This window comes from Typopeltis vanoorti, chromosome 15, assembly GCF_054136105.1.
Source record: "Typopeltis vanoorti isolate ZY-2024b chromosome 15, IOZ_Tvanoo_1.0, whole genome shotgun sequence".
In the NCBI taxonomy this organism is placed as follows: Eukaryota; Metazoa; Arthropoda; class Arachnida; order Uropygi; family Thelyphonidae; genus Typopeltis; species Typopeltis vanoorti.
Genome location: NC_143563.1, coordinates 90,378,269 through 90,402,096, shown reverse-complemented (window position 1 = coordinate 90,402,096; position 23,828 = coordinate 90,378,269). Strand labels below are relative to the sequence as shown.

Genomic DNA, 23,828 nt, shown 5'->3' with positions numbered 1-23,828 from the left:
TCTTGAGAGATTAGAAAGGACTGAGTTTTGGTGGCTTTAAAGTCTACAAGGTTTTCCTCATTGCATTGGAAAATAGCAAGGAAGAGTTTGGGATTCTGGTTATGGTAGATCTTGAGGTTTCAAATATTTGGGCACTACAAGATTTGTCAAATGAAAAGGAGAAATGGAGTGACTCTCCTTAGGGAAACAATGGATAGGATTTGATGTCAGTGAGAGCAGGTCATTTATATACAGGAGAAAGAGAATGGGAGAAAATGCAGAGCCCTGGAGTGCTCCTGCATTGGTGGAAATCTGAGGAGAGGAAACCATCCATCATTAATGGATGGTTTCATCATTAATCACTGACTTTCTCAAGAGTTGCAGTGAGCAACCCTTGTGAAAGTCAGTGATGCAGAACGTGAAAAATCAGACCATAGGATAGTTTGCTCAGTAGAGCTTTGTGCCATACCCAATCAGATGCTTTAGTGATGTAGAGAGCAACCACATGGGCTTCTTTAATTTTTTTCATTTTGAGTCCATAAGTGGATGCCAAAGGCTGAAAGATCAGCTGTAGATCAAGAGTGGCAGAATCCATATTGCTGGTCACTAATTAGCTAATGGGTCTCCAGGTGGTGCCTGGAGACCTTTGATTACCTTCTCCATAGTTTTTGAAAGAATAGAAGTGAGAGCAGCAATTGAATGGTAGCTTATGACTCACTTTTGTGACCATTTTTTTGAAATGGACTTGAATGTACAAATGGAAGCTGGAATATACAACTGTTAGCAGATAAATAATCCAGAGTTGAGAAACCTATAATGAGAAACTGATGTTTTGGATGTCTAGAAGGATTAAAATAGTGTCTGTATTGGAAAGTGAATGGGAATCCAATTTCACTGCTGTAAAGTAAAGATTTGAAACTTGGAATGCAAGGATTTCATGCAGTGCATTCACTTCGGGGGGGGGGGGGATAATGAAGGAGTTGAGGAAATAAGGGATCTGGGGGTTTGTTATTCCCAGATCCCTATATTTTATTGCCCCATTTCAAGAGTTGTAATGACAAAATAATGGATTGGCAATGATGAAGATGCTGTTGACATGTAGAAATTATATTTCCACTATACAATATCATGATTAGGCTGCATTTGGACTACTGTATGCAGATTTGGTCACCTGGTGTTAATTTTAAGAAATTATGTGAATTTTGAAAGGATCCAGATAAGAGTGTCTAAGGTAGTGCTAGCTCTCTGGAATGTTTGGTATGAGGACAGATCACATGGATGCCATTTGCAGTGCCCATTGAATAAGAGGAAGAGTCACGTAATAATAATAATAACAATAATAATATGAATTAGATATAAGATGGTGATGGATTTGTACCAGATTAATATAGAAGAGAACTTTCATAGCATTCATGGAGACTGGACAGAATCAGAGGTGCCATTCCTTAAAGTTGTATGAAGATGTTACAGTAGGGTCTGTATTATCAGCTGTGGTAATAACTACTAAACAATGTTGTCAACTTCTGCTATATAAGTCATGTTTATGAAGTGGTATAATTTCAGTTTTCTGAACACATTGATTTACTGTTTATTGACTTTTACAGAGAATGTTTTGTTACTGAGAATATTTGGCTTTAGATAGTTTCATCTTTTTATAGAAAATGTCCAAATAACCAAGCTTTTTTTCCGGAACATGATCCCAGCCAATACTGTAAAGAACGCTGTGAAAATTTAACAACATGTGGAGAGGTCATCGTTCCAGATGAACACCTTGAGGTAGTCATTCTTAGATTATAATTTTTTTTTCTTAGAAATGGTAATAAATGTTGATAATGAATTAAGATAGAATTTTCATAAAGTATCCTAACGCTTGTTTATTTATGTGTTTATTTTAGGTAGGATCAGTGTTCTTATTTACACAAAGTTGGACAATGTGCAAAACTTACTGGTCTCTCTCTCTCACACACACACACACACACACACACACACACACACACACACACACACACACACACACACACACACACACACACACACACACACACACACAGGAATAAACAAAATAAATCATGCAAGTAACAAATATTACTTGTAGATTAAAACATCACACTGCATTAGGTTCTAAATTTCAGGAGAACATAGAAGACCTGAATAAAGAAATAGCATGCTTGCATGTAGTCCTTCACAGGACAGTGTACAAGATTGAAAGGCTACAAAAACAGGCAAGAGATTAGTCAAACTGAGAACAGAAAAAAAGCAAGAGGTCTAAAGCCAAAAAGAAAATTGTAAGAATAAAGAAGAGAAAGAGCATAAGCAGGTAATTATTTTACAATGATTCTATGATAAGGGGGAGTACTTAACGAAAGTGCAACAAAATTGTTTCTCTGGTGCGAAAATTAATATTACTGATGATTTAAGAATGTGAAGAAGGTGAAAGAATCGATTGATTTGGATGGAACCAATGACCCGAGAGGTAAGAAGTATTGTATGAAAGAGTTATTGGAAGAAGTTAAAAAGAGTAAGAGGGTGAAGTTTGTGAGTCTGCTGCCACACTATGATATAAGTGAACCAAGAAGGAGAGCAATGATAACTAATAAATCAACATGCAGTTGTGTAGAAGGAATGATGTAGTGTTTGTGGACCTATGACCTCAGTTTGATGGATGTAACGATTTGTACAATGCTGATGAACTGCACTTAAATGCATTCTGATTTAGGTGTCTTAGAGAGAGCTTTGTTCACTGAGAGTGTGAAAGTGCAAAGTCAAGAAAACTAAAGAAATTAGGCCAGATGCAGATGTGTGCGTGTGTGAAGGCACCCATGGATCAAATGAGTGTGTGAATAAACAAAGAATGAGGAATCTAGTTTCTCAGGCAACAATATCGAATGGGCTGGGGGCCTAAGGGGCATCACGAATAAGAGGGAGGAGTTTTTGGTAGCCAAGTCTCACTAATGCTAATAGTTATAAGCATTAGTGAAACTTGGCTAACAGCAGATGATGTAGTTACAGGGATAGAATGTGATGGATTTAGTATTTTCAGGAAGGATAGAGTAGACAGGACAGAGGGTGGGTATTGCTGATGATAATAGATGAATTACATCCAGCAAGAGTAAGAGTCAATCAGGTAGATTTCAGTTCTTTTGAGTCAGTCTGGTGTGAGAATGAGGCCAGTAGGACAAAACATAAAATTGGTTGCTGCTTTAGATCACAGGTTGCCAGGGATCATGTGGAAGATATGTATCAGCAGTTTAGTACAATGAGTGCTGAGAAATTATTATAGGGAACTTCAGCTTCGGTGACATAGATTGGAAGGAGAAAAGATCATATGGCAGGAAGTAAATGGAATTTGTACACTTATTGAGAGATAATTACTTGAAGCAGAATGTGATGGGGGAGATACGAGAGTGTTGGACCTGGTTATAGGACCAGAATACCTGTCCATAATTAAGATGGCTATGTTATGTCTAATTGGGGAAAGTGATCATGAGGTCTTGACTTGGGAGGTACACACACTGGCCACCAAATTAGTAACGTTTATTTAACTTCATGTTGGACCTCCTTTAGCTTAAATTACAGCACATATGCAGTTTGGCATAGATTCCACAAGATTGGATTGCATCTATGTCTACAATATACCATGCATTCACCAGATCCTTTAACTGACTCAGATTTGATGGAGGAGGACTTTGCACCTGGATCTGTTTTTCTAACCCATCCCATACATTCTCAGGGTTTTTGATCCGGGCCTTGTGGTGGCCAAGGAAGATGGTGGAAGTCACTGTCATGCTCACTGAACCACTGCTGAACAATTCTTGTGCACTGGAGAGTAGAATTATCGTCCATGAAACAACCATTGCCTGCTGGATAAAAATCAACATTGTAGGATAGACTTGATTGAAACAACCAAATATTCCTTAGAGAACACTTGACCTTTCAGCAATATCAGGGGACCTGTTCCATACTTACAAAACGTCTCACATCATTACACCATCTCCAGAATCTTGAGTGGTGTTTGCAAGGCAAGGTGGGTTCATTAATTCATGGGGCTCCTGCCAAACTTTATGCTTACCATCAAGACAAAACAAGGGTTACTGTGACTTGTCGGAAAATGTGACTTTTTACTAGTCTTGCAGTATCCAATCACGAGTTCCTGATACCACTGTAGATGAACTTTTTAGTTCTTTGCTGAAATCAGTGGTTTATGTATGGGCATGTGACTGCCAATACAATCCCCTTCAGTTCCCTTCACATAGTTCAGTGAGATATGGCTTGGGAACAGCCTTTATTAAAATACTTTGGTCAATTGCTACACACAGAAAGTTCTATTTCTCCATACAAGTCTTCTCAGATGACAGCAATCTCATTCCTAACACTCTCTTAAGACCATAGTTATGCCTCTTAGACAAGCAATGCAGGTATTTTTCCGCTGATTAAATACCCAGGGTATCTCACCTTTTGAGGAACCAGTCGGCTCTGCTGTTTTCAAAATCGTGGTTCCAGCCAACCGGGCACTCGCAATAAGTCCTTTATTGAGCTCCAAAAGATCCTTTTTCCTATTGTGATCAATACTACTGATGATCACTGACCAGCAGCAGCAACAGCAGCATTCTTAAATAGTTGCGTAGAACACATGGTGATGCAAGTGACCAAATATTTTGCATATACACTGCGTAAGTGATGTTCATCTTCATAAAGGTTTTTAATTTAGTGGCCAGAATGTGCCTCCATAGCGTAATTGGAAGAACAGGTATTTTGAACAGGTAGAACATTGCACCCTTCAACTGGAAAAGTTCTTGATTAGATTCTTGTCGTGATGAGGGGAATCCTTATATGGGCTTTTTCAGTTGAAGGTGAGTTAGCCAGTCTCATATGGAGGTAGTGGGGTTTTTTCTCCCAGAAACTCGGATTTTTCATCCTGCGTACAGACAAATTGGCTTTCAGAACACACGCAAGTTACAAAAATTACTGTTGTTGATGATGATGGGTGGTAGGTGGCATTGATGGTAGTAATGGAGAGCATGAGATGTATTTAGCAAATTAAATTAGGGAGTCCTCCTGCGATGAGTCCTTGGACTCCCTGGAGGTGTCAGGTAATAATAATAATAATGATGATGATAATGTGTAGCAAAACTTGTAACAATTCTAGTTAAGAAGGAACAGGTGATTATGAATACACTTAGGAGGTAGCTTGAAGCAGTTCCATGACATAAAGATATGCAAGGGAAGGATGTTCACAGTTCATGGGATATCTGGAGGAAGCAATATCATACTGTATACCCAAAGTCAGGAGGGTAAATTGGGTAGGAGTTAGATGGATGAGTAGTATCATTAAGCATGAGTTGTAAAAAAATAATGTTGTGGAGGATATATAGGGAAAAAAGGCGGCCAGTTAATTAACTCATGAACAGTACAAGGGTAAGGCAAGCAAGGTGAGGAAAGCATAGTAAGGAAGCAGAAATTAGATTATATGAAAAGAAATTAGCCAAACAGGCAAAAGGAAATTCCAAAGAGTTTTTTTGTTGTAACACGTAGGAGGAAGAATGACTATTTAAGGATAACTTTAATAAGTGCAGATAGTAGAGAGGTAACAAAGGGAGATGAAATGGTTTAATAACTAAAAAGGTCAATAAAATTTCCTAACAAAAAAAAAAACTATGTATACAATAAAAAGTTAAGAAAGATTAGCTGATTTGTAAAGTACTATCTCCCATAAAGGGGATAGACATAAACCATCGGATCTGTTTAAGTTAGGAGAGTGGAGTAAAGTTTCACATGTTTCTTTATAAAGCTGTTCTATGAGGAACCGACTTTTGTGAAGGACTCTTGTCTTTTTTTTCCAATGAACTCTATGTCTAGTTAAGATGGCATGTTCTGCAGATCCGATGGTTTACGTCTATCCCCTTTATGGGAGATAGTACTTTACAAATCCGCTAATCTTTCCTAACTTTTTATTGTATATATAGTTTTTTTATTTTTTTTTATTAGGAAATTTTATTGACATTTTTAGTTATCTTACACTAGCTACTTAGGTGGTGCTTTTTGGAATTGTCAGTTATTGTTTAATTTGAGCTTAACATGTACTGAAGATGCCTGTGACACATAGGTGAAAATTATACTATGAAAAAAATCTTTTTACGTGAGATTTTCCATCATTAATTTTGTATTTATATGTCTACTCACGGTATTCCCTTACTAAGAGTTATCCTAGAAGTTGGGTAAGAGTTTGGTTAGTCCTGAGGACTCGATTTTTCAATTGGAGAGTGGTAAATGGATGAAATGGGTTGCCTGAGACAGTTGTAAGTGTTTTGTCTGTTAATAGTTTTAAGGAGAGGTACGATAGTTATTCTGTTGATCATTTGGGTCTCTAATAATGAGACTTAGCTTTCTTTGCAGAGTCTTTCCAGAAGAAAGTAAATTTTTGTGTAACATTTTGGATTTGTTCGACTGTTACTTTTTTCTGGAAAGATTCTACAAAGATAGCTGTGAAGCACACTTTCACAACACAAACCTGAACAAAAGCGATTGCCTAAAACTTTCTAAAGTTTGGGAAGTTATATTGACTCGCCATTCATGTGTTCCTTAATTTGTAATTCAATTTTTGTTTATATTTAAAAATAATATATTAACTAAATTAATGTGTTGTAATTTATTTTGAATATCTATTAATGCAAATGAAGCTTTTCTCCTGCAGCTGATATTGCATAAAATATCACGTGCTTTCAATTGAATTGTTGTTCTTTTTAGTGGTTTCCTATAACTGTATTGACATTGGCTATGGAACTTAGCTGAAGATTTTATAAATAAAGACATTAAAATTCTGTGATTGTAAGTGATTCTGGTAATAATATTTAATGATGAATTCTTCCTCTTACATCTCAATTTTTATACGAAAAGAACATAATTTCTTGTCATGTTTAATATACTTTGCAGCAAAGTGAATAAACTTCTGATGTATTTTATGTTGATTTCTAACTTACACCTCATTTATTGCTTATTATCACAAATGTTTTGATTTTTTTTCTCTTCTGCTATTCATATTTCTGTATTATATTTTTGGAAAATTTGTAAATGAAATACAGGGTGATTATAATTAAAGTCACATTTTGAAAGGCTCTAACTGGGTAATTACTCAGTGGAACAATTTAATATTTAACATGATGATGATGTGTGTGGCAATATAATTTTATTTTGTGCAAAAACCAATGTTAGTGTTAAAAGTTGCCACTAATGCAATATATGTAAATTATGTATGATATTCATGATATGCAGTGAAACACTGCAACCATACCATTTATGCAAATGACAAATGTCCCCAATGACATATGCTTCGAAAGAAGCTTCTATAAGGTAGCTGTGTAATGCATCAATTCATTGCTTGTGAGCAGACAACGTCACAAATTCAAAATGTCACAAAACGTAGGGTACACATGGTGTATAGTGTGATTACATAACAGCATGTTTGATATGCTGTCCTCCATTTTTTGCAATGTGCTGAAATCGCAAAATATCGTATTCAACTTAAAGCACAATGTCACCATTACAGAAAGATTGCACACTTCTCATGAAGTTGTTTTACTAAAATTAGAGCTGTGCCTTGAACACATTGTGAAAGTTCAGAATATTAAAGGGATTAAAAATGGGTCCTATGACTGCAAATGGTTTATGCAAAATAATCAGGAAATTTGAAGAGATAGGTTCCTTAGATGTCAAAAATGGCAGAGGACGGAAGCCATCGGACAGCAGCCAGTGGAGGAAGTAGCCACATCATGAGAGGAAGAAAGGATGGTAAGTGTCATATGAAGCATCAAGCATAAGAATGGTTCACAGAGTTGCAACGCAAATTCTGTGCTGTTATCCTTACAAGATTGTCCCTGTTCAGCATTTGCTTAAGCCTGACTGAGATACACCACAAACATTTACCCTGAAGTTTCTTGCTCGGACTGAACTGGAGAGCGACTAACCATGGAACATTTTCTGGACTGACAAAGCGCACTTTTAGTGGCAACTTTTAGAAGATGAGTCTTTGGACTCCCTGGAGGGGTCATGTAATAATAATAATAATAATAATAACTTCAATCTGGATGGTGCTGTGAATATGCACATTTGCAGAATTTGTGGAACCACAAACCCATATGTCATGCAACCAATTCTGATTCATTCCCTGAAGGTCACCATTTAGTATGGTTTTACAGCGAAACTAACATTGTACCAGGCCTTTCTTTTTTGAGGAGTTTGGTTCAGCTATCTACAGTGTTAATGGCCAGCGATATGCATTTTTCTTAGCCAATGAGGTGATTCCAACACTTCAACAGCATCACTGCCTCTGGATTCAACAGTTTATGCAGGATGCCACCCCTCCTCACGTTGCCACCCCTGTCAAGTGGTTGTTTCAAACACATTTTACCGAGGACAGAATCATCAGCCGCCAGCTTCGTACAGGGGCCAGTGCACTCACCAGATTTGAACTCCTGGGACTTTTGGCTGTGGGGACATCTCAAAGATGTTGTCTGTTGTGGACATAGCCAACTTAGTGGACCTCAAGACCAACATTATATGCCATATCCACATTTCCAGTGAAACTCTATATTCTGTGGTTGAATATGAGATTTTGCAATTTCAGCACATTGCAAAAAATGGAGGACAGCATATCAAACATGCTGTTATGTAATCACACTATGCACCGTGTGTACCCTATATTTTGTGACATTTTGAATTACTTACTATGGTCTTTCAGTGTCATGTATCACCCTAGTGGCAACTTTTAGAACTAATGTTGGTTTTTGCACAAAATAAAATTCCATTGCCACACACATCATCGTGTTAAATATTACATTGTTCTGCTGAATAGTTACCCAGTCACAGCCTTTCAAAATGTTAACTTTAATTATAATCCCCCTGCACCTCTCTATAAATTATCTTCTGTATCTGCTACCATTACTACATTATCTGCATAGCACATCAGATTCAGTATATTATCAATATTTATTCTTTTTAACTTAATATCTTTTAGTTCTATTCATCCATTACAATATTGAACAGTAGTGAATTTAATGAATCACTCTTATTTCTTTCTTCATTTCAGTTTCTTTTGTTTTGTTATTGCAATCATTATTACACATTCTATAGAACTATCTTTGATAAGCTTCATCACAATACTATTGTTTTTTTATTTTATTTATTTTTTTTTAATTTTCTTTTCGGTATTATATGTTCAGTATCTTGTAATTTTATTCTGTCAAATGCTTTGTTAATCTGTTCTAATAGAAAAATCGGTTCTCTTGATTTGTCTATTAGTTGTTTCACTGCAAATAATGCATCTGTGCAGTATCTTCCAGATAGGGTACCCTGTGGTTCATAATTTAATATTATAGATTCATTGATAATTTCTTGAATAAGCTTGGTGCATATTGTCATGGTATAGTATGCCCACACTTGCTTGAGCTTTGCTTGGCTTTGTGCCAAGAATAGTCGATTCATGCTGAAGGGGGAGAAAGAAATTAAGGATGTACTAATTGGTTGCAAACACGCGAAATCATGTGCTGTATACAAAAAATTTTCCAACTGTTATAGAAGCAAAATAGTTACCACTTTAAAAACTTCAATGATCATAAAAGAGAAGTTAATTTTCCGATGTGTAATAATAAACAACTCATCCCACAATAAGGTTTGATTACCCTATTATCGGAATGGATTCTCCTTCTGTTGACATGTGTAGAAGGGTCTTGTATTTGTGAGCGTACTATAGTTGGCAATGGATTGATCCCTCTGTGATTATAATTATTATTTTGTGATACCTCCAAGGAGTTCAAAGACTCATCGAGGGAGGGCACCTACTCTCCAACTCTTCATCTACACCATTGGATCCCAAAGTGGGCGGTACCCCCACTTTGGGATCCAATGTGGGTTCATCAATTATTGATGAACCCACATTGCTGTCCATCAATTATTTTTGATGTACAGCATGGATTTGCTAAAGGGAGGTCATGTTTTAGTAATCTAATTACTTATTACAATAAAGTGACTGCTTCCTTGGACAGAGGAAAAGGATACACAGTAATATACTTGGATTTTGCAAAGGCTTTTGATAGAGTACCTCATGATAAGTTGACAGTCAAACTAGAGCAGATGGGGTTGGATATTAGATTGGTGCATTGGATTGGAGACTGGCTATCTGATCGGTATCAACAAGTTATGTATGGGGGAGTGATATCCAGAAAAAGGAAAGTCACTAGTGGAGTTCCTCACGGATCTGTTTTAGGTCCATTACTGTTTAACTTGTATATTAATGATACAGGTGAAGATTTGGATGGAGATATTCAGTTGTTTGCAGATGATGCAAAGTTGGCACTAACCATGAAGTGTAGTGAAGATGTTTGTGGCCTTACAGGAAGACTTTAATAAATTGAGTGATTGGGCACGGAAATGGGGATATGAGTTCAATGTTACAAAATGTAAGGTTTTAAAATTTGGAAAACAAAGATGGAATGCAGAATTTATGCTTGGTGAGAATACATTGTTAGAGGTAGAGGAAATAAGAGATCTGGGGGTGATAGTGGATAAGGATCTAAAATTTAGGGGACACTGCCAAAATTGTTAAGACAACACAAAGGCTTCTGGGAATGATGCGGAGGACACTGATGTAGAAATAGGGAGATTCTTGTTCCGTTGTATAAGGCTTTGATTAGGCCACACATAGAGTATTGTTCCCAGATTTGGTAACAGGGTTTTCAGAAGGATGAAGAGATGTTGGAAAGGGTCCAAAGGAGACTGACTAAGGTAGTTTCTGACCTCTGGAATGTCGAATATGTGGAAAGATTGAGAAGATGTAATTTGCAGAGTCTGGTGGACAGGAGGAAGAGGGGAGATATGATAGAGACCTACAAGTTGGTAAGGGGTTGTTATAGGATCAATGCTGGAGTAATTTTACAGTGAATAGTGGGAGATCAGGGGAGAACCAGAGGTCGTCCCTGGAACTGTATAAAGAGGGTGTGAATAGGGGAGTGAGAGGCAGGTTTTTTTGTGCAGAGTTGTGAATGATTGTAATGCCTTGCTTGAGAATGTGGTGCCTGCGAAGAGATGTGATGAATGTGGTGTCTTTGAATGTGTTTAAAACACGGTATGATGAGCTGAGTGTGTGATGAAAGGACCTCCCAGATGAGTCTTTGACTCCATGAGGTCTTGGGGTGGTAATAATAATAATATCAGTTCAGTTTTTTATTCACTTCAGATTTGCATTATTGACATACAATCAAACGCTGCTTGTAGTATGTGTGATAATCAGAATCTATATATATATATATTAATAATCCTTGTAATTTTTTTCATCCGTTTCTTTTTCACGAACTTTACAATCAGAATTTATATTCTATAATTAATTTAGTTTAATCATTTATTCAAGTGTAAGCAAACAAAGTTTGCACCTGAAGTATCTTCAGGACTGAGGCAACTTGTGGTAAAGGTGGACCAAGCTCTCATCACTCCTTGTCTTAGTATCTCCCATAATGCAAAGCACATCTCCTTGCAGACATGTATAATGCTATGCATTAATGAAAGGGTCACTACCCAGACCAGTTTCAACCTTTATTGAGGTCAGTGGGAGCTACTTCAGGCTCAAACTTTGTTTGCTTACACTTGGATAAAGGATTAAACTAAATTTATTATCGTTTAACCATGTGTGGGGGGGGGGAACTTCCAACATCTTTCTCTAAATCCAGAGTAATTTAATAATAAGGTGAGACACCTTTTGGCAACTCGTATAGGTAAAGATGACTTCTCCATTGCTTCCACCTTCATATCACCACCTCTGAGTCTGGCTCCCACTGACGAGACCTCAATAAAGGTCAAAACAGGTCTGTGTAGTGGCCCTTCCCTTAATGCATTGCATTATACATATCCACAAGGAGATGTGCTTTGCTTGCATTATGGGAGATACTAAGACAAGGAGTGATGAGAGCTTGGTCCACCTTTACCATGAGTTGCTTCAGTCCTGAAGATACTTCAGGTGCAATTCTTTACACTTGGATAAAGGTTTAAACTAAATTTATTATAGTCTAACCAAGGGGAAAAAACTTCCAAGAATTTATATTCTTTATTTGTTTATTCATATTCTGTATCTCATTTCTTTAACAGGCATGTAAAGTGTGTAGTGCAGCAGGACATCTCTGCCATTTAGCAAGTCCAGCAGGTCCTGGAATAGAAAATGCAGATTTTGTATTTTATGTTTCAGCAATGCAAACCGATCGCTGCCATAAAGGTCAGACTGTTGCATATGCTGCCCATTGTCAACAGGAAGCTGCACTTGATAGGTAACAAAACATTTTAGCTAGTTACATAATGCATTTGATGGATCATACTGTGTATAGAAATGAGAAACTGAGAAGTTTCAAAATAAGAAAATAATATATATATATATATATATATATATTTTTTTTTTTTTTTTTTTTTTTTTTTTGTAGACCAATTGCTGGCCATGCTAATTTATGTCCAAACTCAATTTCAACAAAGCCACAAGATCTTGATACACTTTTGTCTACTGTCAAGCATGAAATATTACATGCTCTGGTAAAGTATAATTTTTAAATATTTATTTTTTTCTTAAGCATTTTTTAAATTACTTAAATGCTTAAATAAATTACTTAAAAAAATATAAGATTAAATGTAATATTTATGATAAAAGTATAATACAGAAAAATCTCACTTAATGCGATTAATTAATCCATCAATCAATGTGCACTAAGCGAATGCAATAAACAATAGGAATAATTATAATTCATCCAACAATTAGCGTAAATTTGGAAAAAAAATTAGAGTAGAAGCTATATTAGAGGATAAAATCATGAAAGTTAATAAAAATCAATTGCTTAAATTTTTATTTAATGCCTAAACATTTGATTAAAAAAATTTAAGTAAAGATATTTAAGGAAATATGAATGTTTCCTTAAAATCATATCATTGTATATGATCAGATTCTGGTGCCTTTCAGGTTCACTTAATTGTTCACGTATCTCCTGTTCATTCTCCATCAGTCCCTCTTCCTCATGCACTCAAGTTGTGCATGATGTTATACCTAGATGGAGCACTTTAATGAATTCATTATATTTTTGACTCTTTGTAGTGGTTGCCATTTTATCATTTTCATTAACTACTTCTGAAATCTCCATAATGTTTTCTTCTACTATCTACTTACTGAAAGAACTGCTTGGAATTTTTTTTTGCATCTTCAATCCAAAAAAAGTTATAAGTTATAAGTCTATTAGTATGTTAGTACTGTGATGGTCTAAGTTTTTTTTTTTTTTTTTGGGGGGGGAGTATTTTTTAAACTTCTATTTATTTATTTATTTTATTTTATTTTTTGAGAGGTGAATGGAGTTGCTTAGTTGATCTTAGTACTGAGGAAATTATTTTTGTGGATGTGAGTTGTTTAGCACTGCCACTACCTATTTTATCTGTGATATTTTTGATGTATGGCAAAATGATTTCACCTCTGTAGGTCTTTGTTTGTTTTCCACTGTTAGCAGAGTCTTTGGCAGAGGTTTTTTTTTTTTTTTTTTGCAGGAAGTCATTGATCTTTTTTAATATTGCTATTTTTTAAGCATCTCAATTAAGTAAGCCATCTCTCTCTTTTTTTTCTTCTTCTTTATCACTTGACATGGCATGTACTTTGTGTTTAAAGATTTAATGCTACTTCATTTCTGGGCAGGGTGATGATGAGAAACGAAATGCAAATATTGACCACTGTTTTTATGTATGCTACAATTTAATTTTTATTTATTTTTTTTTTCTTTGGGTGTCTTACTTCACTGTTTTGTTATTTCAGCACCGCTACCTGTTTTGTCTGTGATATTTTTGATTTATGACAAAATTACTTCACCTGTGTGGTTTTTATTTTTTTTAACTTTTTATCATAGTTTTTGGATGCTTTTTTGATAAATGTCATTAACTCAGTAACTGAAATTAATACATCCAAGAGTGAAGTGACCTGTTTTTTTAAATTACTATTGTGAGACATATTTTAGGATTTAAACTGTTCATATAAGTGGCGAAATTATTGCTTTTTTTTCTTTGGTGCCTTGCCAGATGAGGAAAATGTCAACTTAACATAGCCATATTTTGAGTTGTGTATATGATATCTTTCAGTTGGCATACTTTCAGAGAATTCCATGTACGTATATGCCAGATGTGATGAACCCATGGCTAAGCCTTCTTTCTGCTTAATGCTTGTTGTCAAATTGGAAAAAAATGTGTTATCCAAGCAAAAAGATGGATGGGATAATAGTAGTAGTAGTCATGTTTCTTCTCTGGGCATACTGGCAGACAGGTTTGTAATGTCTTAACTTGCTAATATGTTTGCAGGCTGTATAAGATGATGTCATTAATCATGTCAGTGAATTTTTTTGAGTTCTTGATGTAAGAAGCTGTTTTACTAACATGAGATGTTAAGTGTAAATAAATATATTTGTTGGTTATAAGTTGGAGAATGTTAGCATCTGCAATAGATCACAACAGAATGCTTGGTTTATGAATTTTGGGATTTCCATAGATCCATGGATGTTTTGGTGTTAATTACTCTTTAATTGCTGGTCTGGTTGGCCAAGCGGTTAGCGTATCTGCTCTCCAGCCAAAAAGCTGTGGGTTTGAATCCCGCTGTGGGCATGGATGTTTGTGATTGTCTGTGAAAATACTAGTGGTGGGAAGTAGATGCCATTGGTGTAGATGATACAGTTCACTGTAGTTGGTAGAGACAGAGAGTTGTAGAGTAGGTGCCCTCCCTCGATGAGCCTTTGGGCTCCTTGGAGGTGTCACGTAATAATAATAATAATAATTGATTATGTTCAGTTGCATGGACTTTTAATCAGATTGTTAATTTTATTATTATCATGTGGCACCTCTAAGGAATCCTAGGACTTATCATGGGGGGGGGGGGGAGCACAGCCCATTCCACACAGTCACTAACTGTCTGACTGTCTCTGTAGGTGTTTGTATCTTTTAATAGCTCAGTTATCTTGCATCTGTAATTATTGATATCCAAATTTATGGTTTCATTGCCTTTGTCAGTTTTCAGTACTATGTCATTTTCATTATTGTGAATGGTTTTGAGGACTCAGGTTTCTGTTTTGGTGATATTCCTTCTCAACAGTTTTGAATTAATCAAAATTGCTGCAATTCTTATGCATATGATTTCTGGGAAGGCTGTACCGACCGTTTTTCTATAATAGCTGTTATCTCCACTTTGGGAGATAGGTTAGGAGTTATTGTAAAATTGAAGCCTTTAAACAAGATATTCCATTCTCCCTGTGTGTGTGTGTGTGAGAGAGAGAGAGAGAGAGAGATTAATGAGTTTTCATAGTGTAGGTCATGAAGTTATTTTCTCTTTGATTTGAGTTTGAAGATGATTATCTTCAAATTCAAATTGTATGTTTTTGTTTGCAATTGCACAGGCTTTGATTGAAGTTAATTTCTCTATAAGACCCAAAGTCAGATTGCACTGCAGTCCTGTCCTGTCATCTCCATCCAGGAGGTTGATTATTATGGATCTCTACCTTCATGCAGTTAATATCTTATGTCTGTAAACATGTGTTCCCTGGGCTGGTTTGCCTTTTGAGGGATGAAAAGTCTGAGTTTCCTGGAGAAAAGCCCCTCAATATGAGAGAGGCTTTGACTGCAGTAGTCAGTTGTAAATGATAAGAATAAAAAAGTTTATTTTGCATAATTAAAATTTGACCTAGTAATTTGCTCTTTTAGATTAACAATGTTTTTTTGTTATGTTAAAAAATTAACATAAATAAAAAAATAATGTCAATTTTACGTTATATATATTTTAAGTATGTAAATTGAAAATCCTATAAAATAGGCAATTTGTTTAATTTTTTTTTAGAAATTAGTGTAACTTTAGTATATTATTATGGTTTTTACTCATTTTATTATATTCAGTGCATTTTCTAATATTAATATTTTAAGACTAATTGCAAAATTAAGATAGTTTTAGGTGCATAGAGAAGCTATTTATTGAATGAGACCTATTGCAGAGAGTCAAAGAAACTAGATCATCTTGGGAGGAATGCTGAGGACATGTATAAGTTAAGCTAGAATGTGCAGACGTAATAGTGATATGAATGTCATTGAACATGATTATGAATCTGCTGAAGAGATAGACTATGCTTTGGGATCAGGTATTTGGAGTGTATCTCGGGAGGGAAAAGAGAAAATTATCCAACTGGGCCGATCAGAAACAAAGTAGTTGAGTGTGTTGTTTTGGTGAATAAATTGTGGCCTAAAATCATTGGCATTAGTGAAACCTTGCTCTGAGATGGATGTATTAACTGGAATCGAGTGTAAAGAGTATAGTATTTTTAAAAATAACGAAGAGATAGGAGAGGAGAGAGAGAGAGAAAACACTTAACTTAGTCTAGTTTGAATAGAAACTCATGAAAGCAATAATATTAGTAATTTCCCATGTAGCAGTGAGTTTAAGACTATCTGGTGTGAAGTAGAGGCTAACAGGTTGTAATATACAGTAGGATGTTATTTGAAATAGATCATGTGATTTATTTGCTGGGGATGAAGAAATACATCATTCAATTATCCTGATGGGTACTAAATGAAGAATTGTTATGGGTGACTTAAATTATCAGAATATTCATTAGGTAGCAGAGAAAATTCATAACAAAGGGGAATTTGTTAAGTTGTTGCAAGACAACTTTCTCAAGCAGCCCATGAAAGAAGCAACTCAAGGGCAAAGAGTATTAGATTTGATCATAGCATCAGAAGGTGTCTCAGTTATGGATGACTGTTTTGCCACCTGTTGGTGGCAGTGATCATGCTGTACTAACCTGGAAAGTGGCCTATATGGATCTTCCAGTCAGGACAGATTACATATCTCTAGTTCCATGGGATTGGTTACTGAATGAGAAAAATATTAGCTGTGCATGGGAAGCTTAGAAAGATGCTTAAATAATGCAGTATCGGAATGTGTCCATAGAGTCAGAGGAACAAATAGGATGAGAGTGTAATGGAGGTGCATTCTTATTAAGCAAGAAATCCATAAGAAGAAAATGATGTGGAAGGAATATTGTGAGGAGATTAAGTCATGAAATATATAAAACACAGGACAGAAAAATTGAGTATTGTATGGAAAGCTAAGCTGGAGTATGAAAAGAAATTAACTGTGCTGACTAAAGGCAACCCTTTAGATAAAAATGATAAAAGTATAATGATAAACATATAATGAAAAAAATAATGATAAAAAGAATTTTATCATTCTGGTTCAAATAAAATAAGGATTGAATGCAGAAGAATAACTTTACTGAATGCAGATGTTACCTTGTATCAGAAGTAGATGCAGTAGTTCAAATTATGTGCTTACTTCACAAAGAACTGTCAACATGGTGCATGTAAGTGCACGTTCTACCACTGTACAGGATGAAGAGATAGAGGTGCATAAGAAGGAGGTTCTCGAGTTCTTGGATTTATTCTTATCCAAGAACTCGATAAGAATTCTTATCGATAAGAATTTAGTAATGGGAACAGGTGGGATATCAGTATGTATGCTAAAGGAATGTAGCATACATACTGATAGGCCCTTGACATATTTCTGTAATTTGATTCTTAGCTTGGAAAAGATCCTATAGGAATGGAAAGAATGTATAATAGTTCCATTACAAGGATGATGCACAGACTGATGTGTCTATCAACCTATCATTATCTTTGGCGTGATTGTGAAGATTTTAAAGAAGTTAGTAAGAACTTGCATACAGAAATGGGTGGACCAAGAAGCTATACTTTGCAAGGAACAGTATGGGTTTATGAAAGGGAGATCATATTTGAGGGAATGGATACAGTATGGGATTAGACTGCAAACTGGTGGCTTTTATAACTGGTGGCTGACTGACAGCTATCAGAAAGTGATATGTGGGCGAAGTTAATATGCCAGAATTAAGGTGACCTGTGGTGTGTCCAAGTGATCAGTCCTTGGACCATTGTTGTTTAATGTATATACAGGGTGTTCGGGATAAATTTGACAGTTTCGTAAGGAAAAAGAAAATCTTCTTTGTATCTATTAAATTTAATGAATTGACAAAAAAACATTACAGGCAGAGTTAATTACAATACTATCAACAAGATTTACTCAAAATAACCACCATTAGCATCGATCACAGCTTGAATTCTGCTTCGGAACCTCGAACAAGCTGATGCTACAGTCTCCCTGGGAAGGGCCGCAAAAACTGTTTTAATTTTATCCATTAACTGGGCTTTTGTATTACTGGAAGTGCGATTAGTGTCTTTTTCAACTGCGCCCCATACAAAATAATCCATGGGGTTAAGGTCTGGGGAGTTTGGAGGCCAAACATTTGGACTGGTGAAGTCGTAGAAATTTTCAGACAACCATTTTTGACTTTTCCCAGAGGTGTGGCAAGGGGCCGAATCCTGCTGCCATACATACGGCCTACCATTGGCTACCCTTGTTATCCAGGGCTTGACTACAGTTAGCAACTCCACGAACAAAGCCCGAATTCCAATGCCAGGGTTCTTCAACACCTGTTCCTGCAGATTTGCGAGGAATTCTGCTGTACGAACGCAATCAGATCGTCTGCTAGGGATCTTTCTTCTTGCTACATCCTCGTAGTCACCATTGCAAGTCTCTAGTTCATGCCTGATTGTTTTTACTGTATTCAGGGAGCATTGGGCAGCAGTCGTAATATCCTTATTTTGATGGCGGGCACGAATCATCATGATACAAGTTATTCTCTTCCATGATTCAGGTGGGTTCCAGCTATCCATCCTTTCTGACATCTTGTATATGAATGAAGAAGGGTCCAAACTTTTAAATGAAGAGAAGTGTGTGTTAATACATGTAACTTACGGAAAAATATAATTAATTATAAATATGTCAAATTTATCCCGAACACCCTGTATATCAATGAATATTGGAAAGTGATTGACAAGAGATCTTCAGTTGAAAATGAAATGAAAAGATAGGTAAAACAATCAGAGATACTACTGGTATACAGCATTTACAGGGTTATTTGAATAGGCTGGAAGTGTGGGAAAACAATAATGGCTGTCAATTCAGTATTAGTAAGTGTAAAGTTATGCACTTTGGTATGATGAGGTATCCAATGGCATATTATATTGGCAGGATTATTCTTGGAGTAGCTGACAAGACTAGAGATCTTCAAGTTATGATGGACAGGAATTTGAAGTTAAAGAGTCGCATAGCAAAAATTGCAAATACAATACAGAGGATAATTGCAATGTTGAAACAAACTTTGACATAAAGATATGGAAGGCGTTTTGCCTCTTTACAAGGCCTTGATATGACTGCACCTGAACTGTTGTGTGCGATTTGGTCTCTTGAGTGTGGAAAGGGTGTAAAGAAGAGTTACAAAGATATTTTGATTATGGAATGTAGATTATGAGGATTGAGTATGTGGGCTGCAGACACTGATAAATAGAAGAAAGAGGGGTGGGGGATAGGACAGAGGTGACTAAACTTGATAGGACTTCATAAAATATTGGTTGAGTAAATTTTTCATTATATGGAGAGTGGGGAGAGGACAAGGGAGCATCCATGGAAGTTAATTCTGAGTGTGGTTAAGCAAGGGATGACATCTAAACTTCTCTCACAGAGCAGTGAGTGCATGAAACAGTTTCACTGTTGAAGTAGTGAGCGCATCTGGTGTGATTGAGTTTAAGAAACGGTTTGACAGCTGGTGTATGGCCTCCTTTGATGAGTCCTCGACTTCCTAGAGGTCTAATAATAATCATAATTGTATAATAAGAAAACTCCTTGCACAACAAAGTTTATTTTCAGTTGTGGTCCTAATCTCATTTTGCTCATGAGCACGTTGACTGCCATTGGCCTAATGTGTAAACTAGCTACTGAATTATATATCTAGGTTGCCACAAGGTTGTTAGTATTTTCTCTTCAAAAAATATAATCATCAGTAATTTTTTCACTTTGTCTTTATAACTGCAAACGTTTTTAGTAAAAATTTTTAGAACTTCTGTGATTATATTATTAGTTGAAAGATTCTAGTCTCATGGTGGTAGGGAGTATGCGATAGTATACTAATATTCAGTATGACAAATATGATAAGAGATAACTCATGGCATCCTGATATAGACTTCCAACTAAGGGTTATCTTGTAGTTGGCAGTCCATGTGTTAATCATATATATATGAAATCTTCATTTATCATATTTTAGTTTTCTTTTTTACATATTATTATTATAAGATTATTCATCAAAAATTGTTGCACAGTGTTCCATTAGGACTTTTATATTCTAATTATAATTATACTATTGCAATTTTATAGGGATTTTCTGTTAGTTTGTATGCGTACTTCAGGGATCGTTTTGGAAATCCTTTAACACCAAGAGGAAGGAATGGAAAGCCTGTGATCAACAAAGTGTGAGTTGACTTTGAATCTATAAGAACAAGTGAACTGTTTATAAAATAAGAAAAGTATGTTAAACCATAGTAAAGGCCTAAGAGTCTTCATTCTGGTCTAGTAAGTTTTTTAATAAAAGCTGGAAGAAAAATCGAGGCAATAAAAACAACAATGGATATTTAATATCCTTTTATTAAATAAGAAAAGTACAGTTCTTGCACTAAACTTTCATTTTATCTGGTGATTCTAGTTATATGATAATTTGGACAATAATGTTCATGCAGTTGATATTAGGGGTAATTGCATTACCCTTTTAATTTAAGTGAATGAAATGTTGTTTTAAATTAGCTATATACAATCATAGTTTCATCACACAAAATGGATACTTCAGCTCTTCACATACTACAACAGCTACTCATTAAAAAAAAAAAAAGCTAAACATGGTTATAATGAATCCTCAAATAGTGATACTGAAACATGTGAACCTCCAGGATTAGTGTTTGTTCAGTATAACTGCAAAAAGTGATTTTAGTGGGTTTTGTGGTATTGCTTGCAGTTGTTTATAGTGGCCGGGTTAATGTGATCTCATGCATTTGAATACCTAAATACCTAAAGTCTGTAGTAATCACCTACAGAGTTACAAAGAGTACAGATGATTGATGACATCATAACAGCAGCTTCTAAGGCATAACCCGGATAACTTCTGTACTTATGGTTCAGAAGCTATCCCTTGAAATACCCACTAAAATTACTTTTCCCAGATATATCTATTTTTTCTGAGAAGAGTAAGTTTGATAAGAAAGTACTCACAATTTTTTTAATGCATTAAGAATAAAGGAAAGAGTTATCTAACTATGGGTAAGGGTAAATAAAGTGAAGTAATTTTGCAGCATTTGAGATCAGTCAGCCTTGAATTTTTTTGAAAGGGTATTTGAGTTTTAAAAGGAAACCTGAAATTAGGAAAAAATGGTTGTGTTGAGAAAAACTTACAAAGCAGGTACTGAAGATTATCTGAATTAGAATTTCTCTCTCGTTTGTGATATTGCTTGCAGTTGTTTATAGTGGCTAGGTTAATGTGATATCATGTATTTGAATACCTAAAGTCTGTAGTAATCACCTACAGAATTACAAGGAGTACAGATGTTTTGTATATGACAAAACAAAAAAAACCTGAGAAAGTATTTGGCTTCCTTTCAAAAACAACCCAGTGCTGTTAGCACTGTAGGATAGAATGTGAAAGATATAGTATTTCAGGGAGGATAGAAAAGAATGGGAGGATATCGTTGATAAATGATGAACCTCAGCCAAAAAGAGTAGTTCGACAGGAGGTTGGTGAAAATAGTGTATTACAGTGCAGTCATTACTTTTATCCAACTTGGTTGTCACTGTATTATGAAAGGTAAGTAAATTAATAATACAGTGAAAGCCAAGTTGGATAAAAGTAATAGCTGCACTGTGATACTGTGACTTATTTTTACAGGATACCATGTGGAATCCTGATAAACAAATTGCAATTAATAGGAATGGATATGAAGTTGGTGATATGGATAAGGGATAAGTTCATGGAGATATGCCAGACAGAGGTAGTTTATTTAGGAATAGATTCCAGTAGAAAGCTTGTTGGTAGCATGCCACAAGGGTCTGTACTTAGGCCACTACTATTTAATTTGTATGTTAATGATTATTATTATCATCATACCTCCATGGAGTTACGAGACTCATCATGGTCCCACTCTCATTTACACAGCCCATCATACACATAATGCATTCACTGTCTTTGCACTTACCACACTGTCAGTGCATTCCAATCACCCATTACTCTCTATGCAAAAAACCCACTTCTTATCCCCTTGCTTACACTCTCATACAGCTTCCAAGAATGGCCTCTTGTTCTTCCCATCTCCAGCCATTCTATGAAAAATCTCGTCCACATTAATCTCATAATTATTCCTTACCAATATATATGTTTCAGTCATATCCATCCTCCTCCTTTTATCCACTAAGTTCTGCTATTTGCATTCTCTCTCTCTCTCTCAATCTCTCCTCATACTTAACATTCCAAATACCTGAAACCACCTCAGTTAATCTTTTCTAAACTCTCTCCAACATCTCCATTCATCCTTTTGAAAACCAGACAGACCAAATCTGTACACAATAATCCATGTGTGGTCTGATCAAAGCTTATACAATGGAATTGTAACATCCTTATTTCTATATGACAGTGTTCTTGCATGATTGTCGTAATCTGCTATGCTGCCCTTACAATTTTAGCAAAATTAACCTGTAATTTCAGCTCTTTATCAGCAATCACCCCCAGATCTTTCATTTCTTTCTCTTCCTCCATGATATCTCCACCAATCTTATACTCTACATCCCATCTTTGCTTCCCAAATTTTAAAACTTCACACTTTGATACATTGAACTGGTAGTCCCACTCACTCATCCATTCACCCAGTCTATTCAAGTCTTCTTGCAAGGCTACAACATCCATTCTATTCCTCATAGCACCCCCCCCAACTTTGCATCATCTGTAGATAGATGATGTCAACTTTATATCATCATTCAAGCCCTTCTCAATATCGTAATTTGTATGTAAATATATATTAAACAACAGTGGCCCCAAACAAAGACCCCTGGGACACTCCACTAGTGACTTTTTTGTTTTGTTTTTATGTTGGCCTCACACATGAAAGGTCACAAAACCCATAACACTATACTCCGTGTGTGTGGGCAAGTGATTAAGGAGAAAAATGTAGAGCCTGTTGATATGTTTCTTAACACGTTCGTTGCCACACTCCTCAGGCATAGTTTGTTACTGCATGCCAAGTACTTTCACTTCTACAAGGTCAGTACAAGTTATCTCATAGCTGGCTTATCAGACTGAATTTTGTTTCATACGCCAACTATGAGTAATCTCGTATCACTCCCCACCTATGTCTTATGCGCTGATGACTGTGCAACTTCAGTTCAGAGTCATTGACATTCAACATTCAGTGCAGTAAGGTTTATTGCATCTAGTCTTACAATTATTTAAAATTAATCTAAATAAAAACCTTCAATTACACCATGGCCAGTAAAAGAAAGCTTACTGATGAAGAATTAGAAGCTTACACTAATATAAATGATGATGAATTATTTGGTTCTGATTCTGAAGATGATTATAATCCTACAGACGACTCTAGCAATGACTCAGATGATGATATATTGTATATAAATATATGTATATGTTGAAAAAACTTAAAAAAAAAAAATTGTTTTATTTGCATTAATAAATACACAGTTTATGCAACAATACCTCTTATAATATACTATACTTTTGCTGAAATTATTTTCCTTCTACCAAGCCTCCAGACACTTTATTCACAAGCCAAGGATCCAAATTAATATGCTTATACTACGGGTTAACTCCTGCTTGGCATAGGAGGTTGGTAATCGACATACGAGTATATTCATAGTTGGC

At 35.6% G+C, this 23,828-nt stretch overlaps 1 protein-coding gene across 1 annotated transcript in view; it reads left to right on the top strand.

The window, feature by feature from the left end:
- The window catches only part of Invadolysin (leishmanolysin-like peptidase, invadolysin), a 658,154-nt gene that overhangs the window by 407,585 nt on the left and 226,741 nt on the right, over positions 1 to 23,828 (top strand). The window contains exons 5-8 of the mRNA XM_090405783.1: positions 1,638 to 1,755; positions 12,109 to 12,284; positions 12,435 to 12,540; positions 20,294 to 20,388. Coding sequence (XP_090261909.1) covers positions 1,638 to 1,755; positions 12,109 to 12,284; positions 12,435 to 12,540; positions 20,294 to 20,388 — 495 coding nt within the window. The remainder of the gene's footprint in view (positions 1 to 1,637; positions 1,756 to 12,108; positions 12,285 to 12,434; positions 12,541 to 20,293; positions 20,389 to 23,828) is intronic.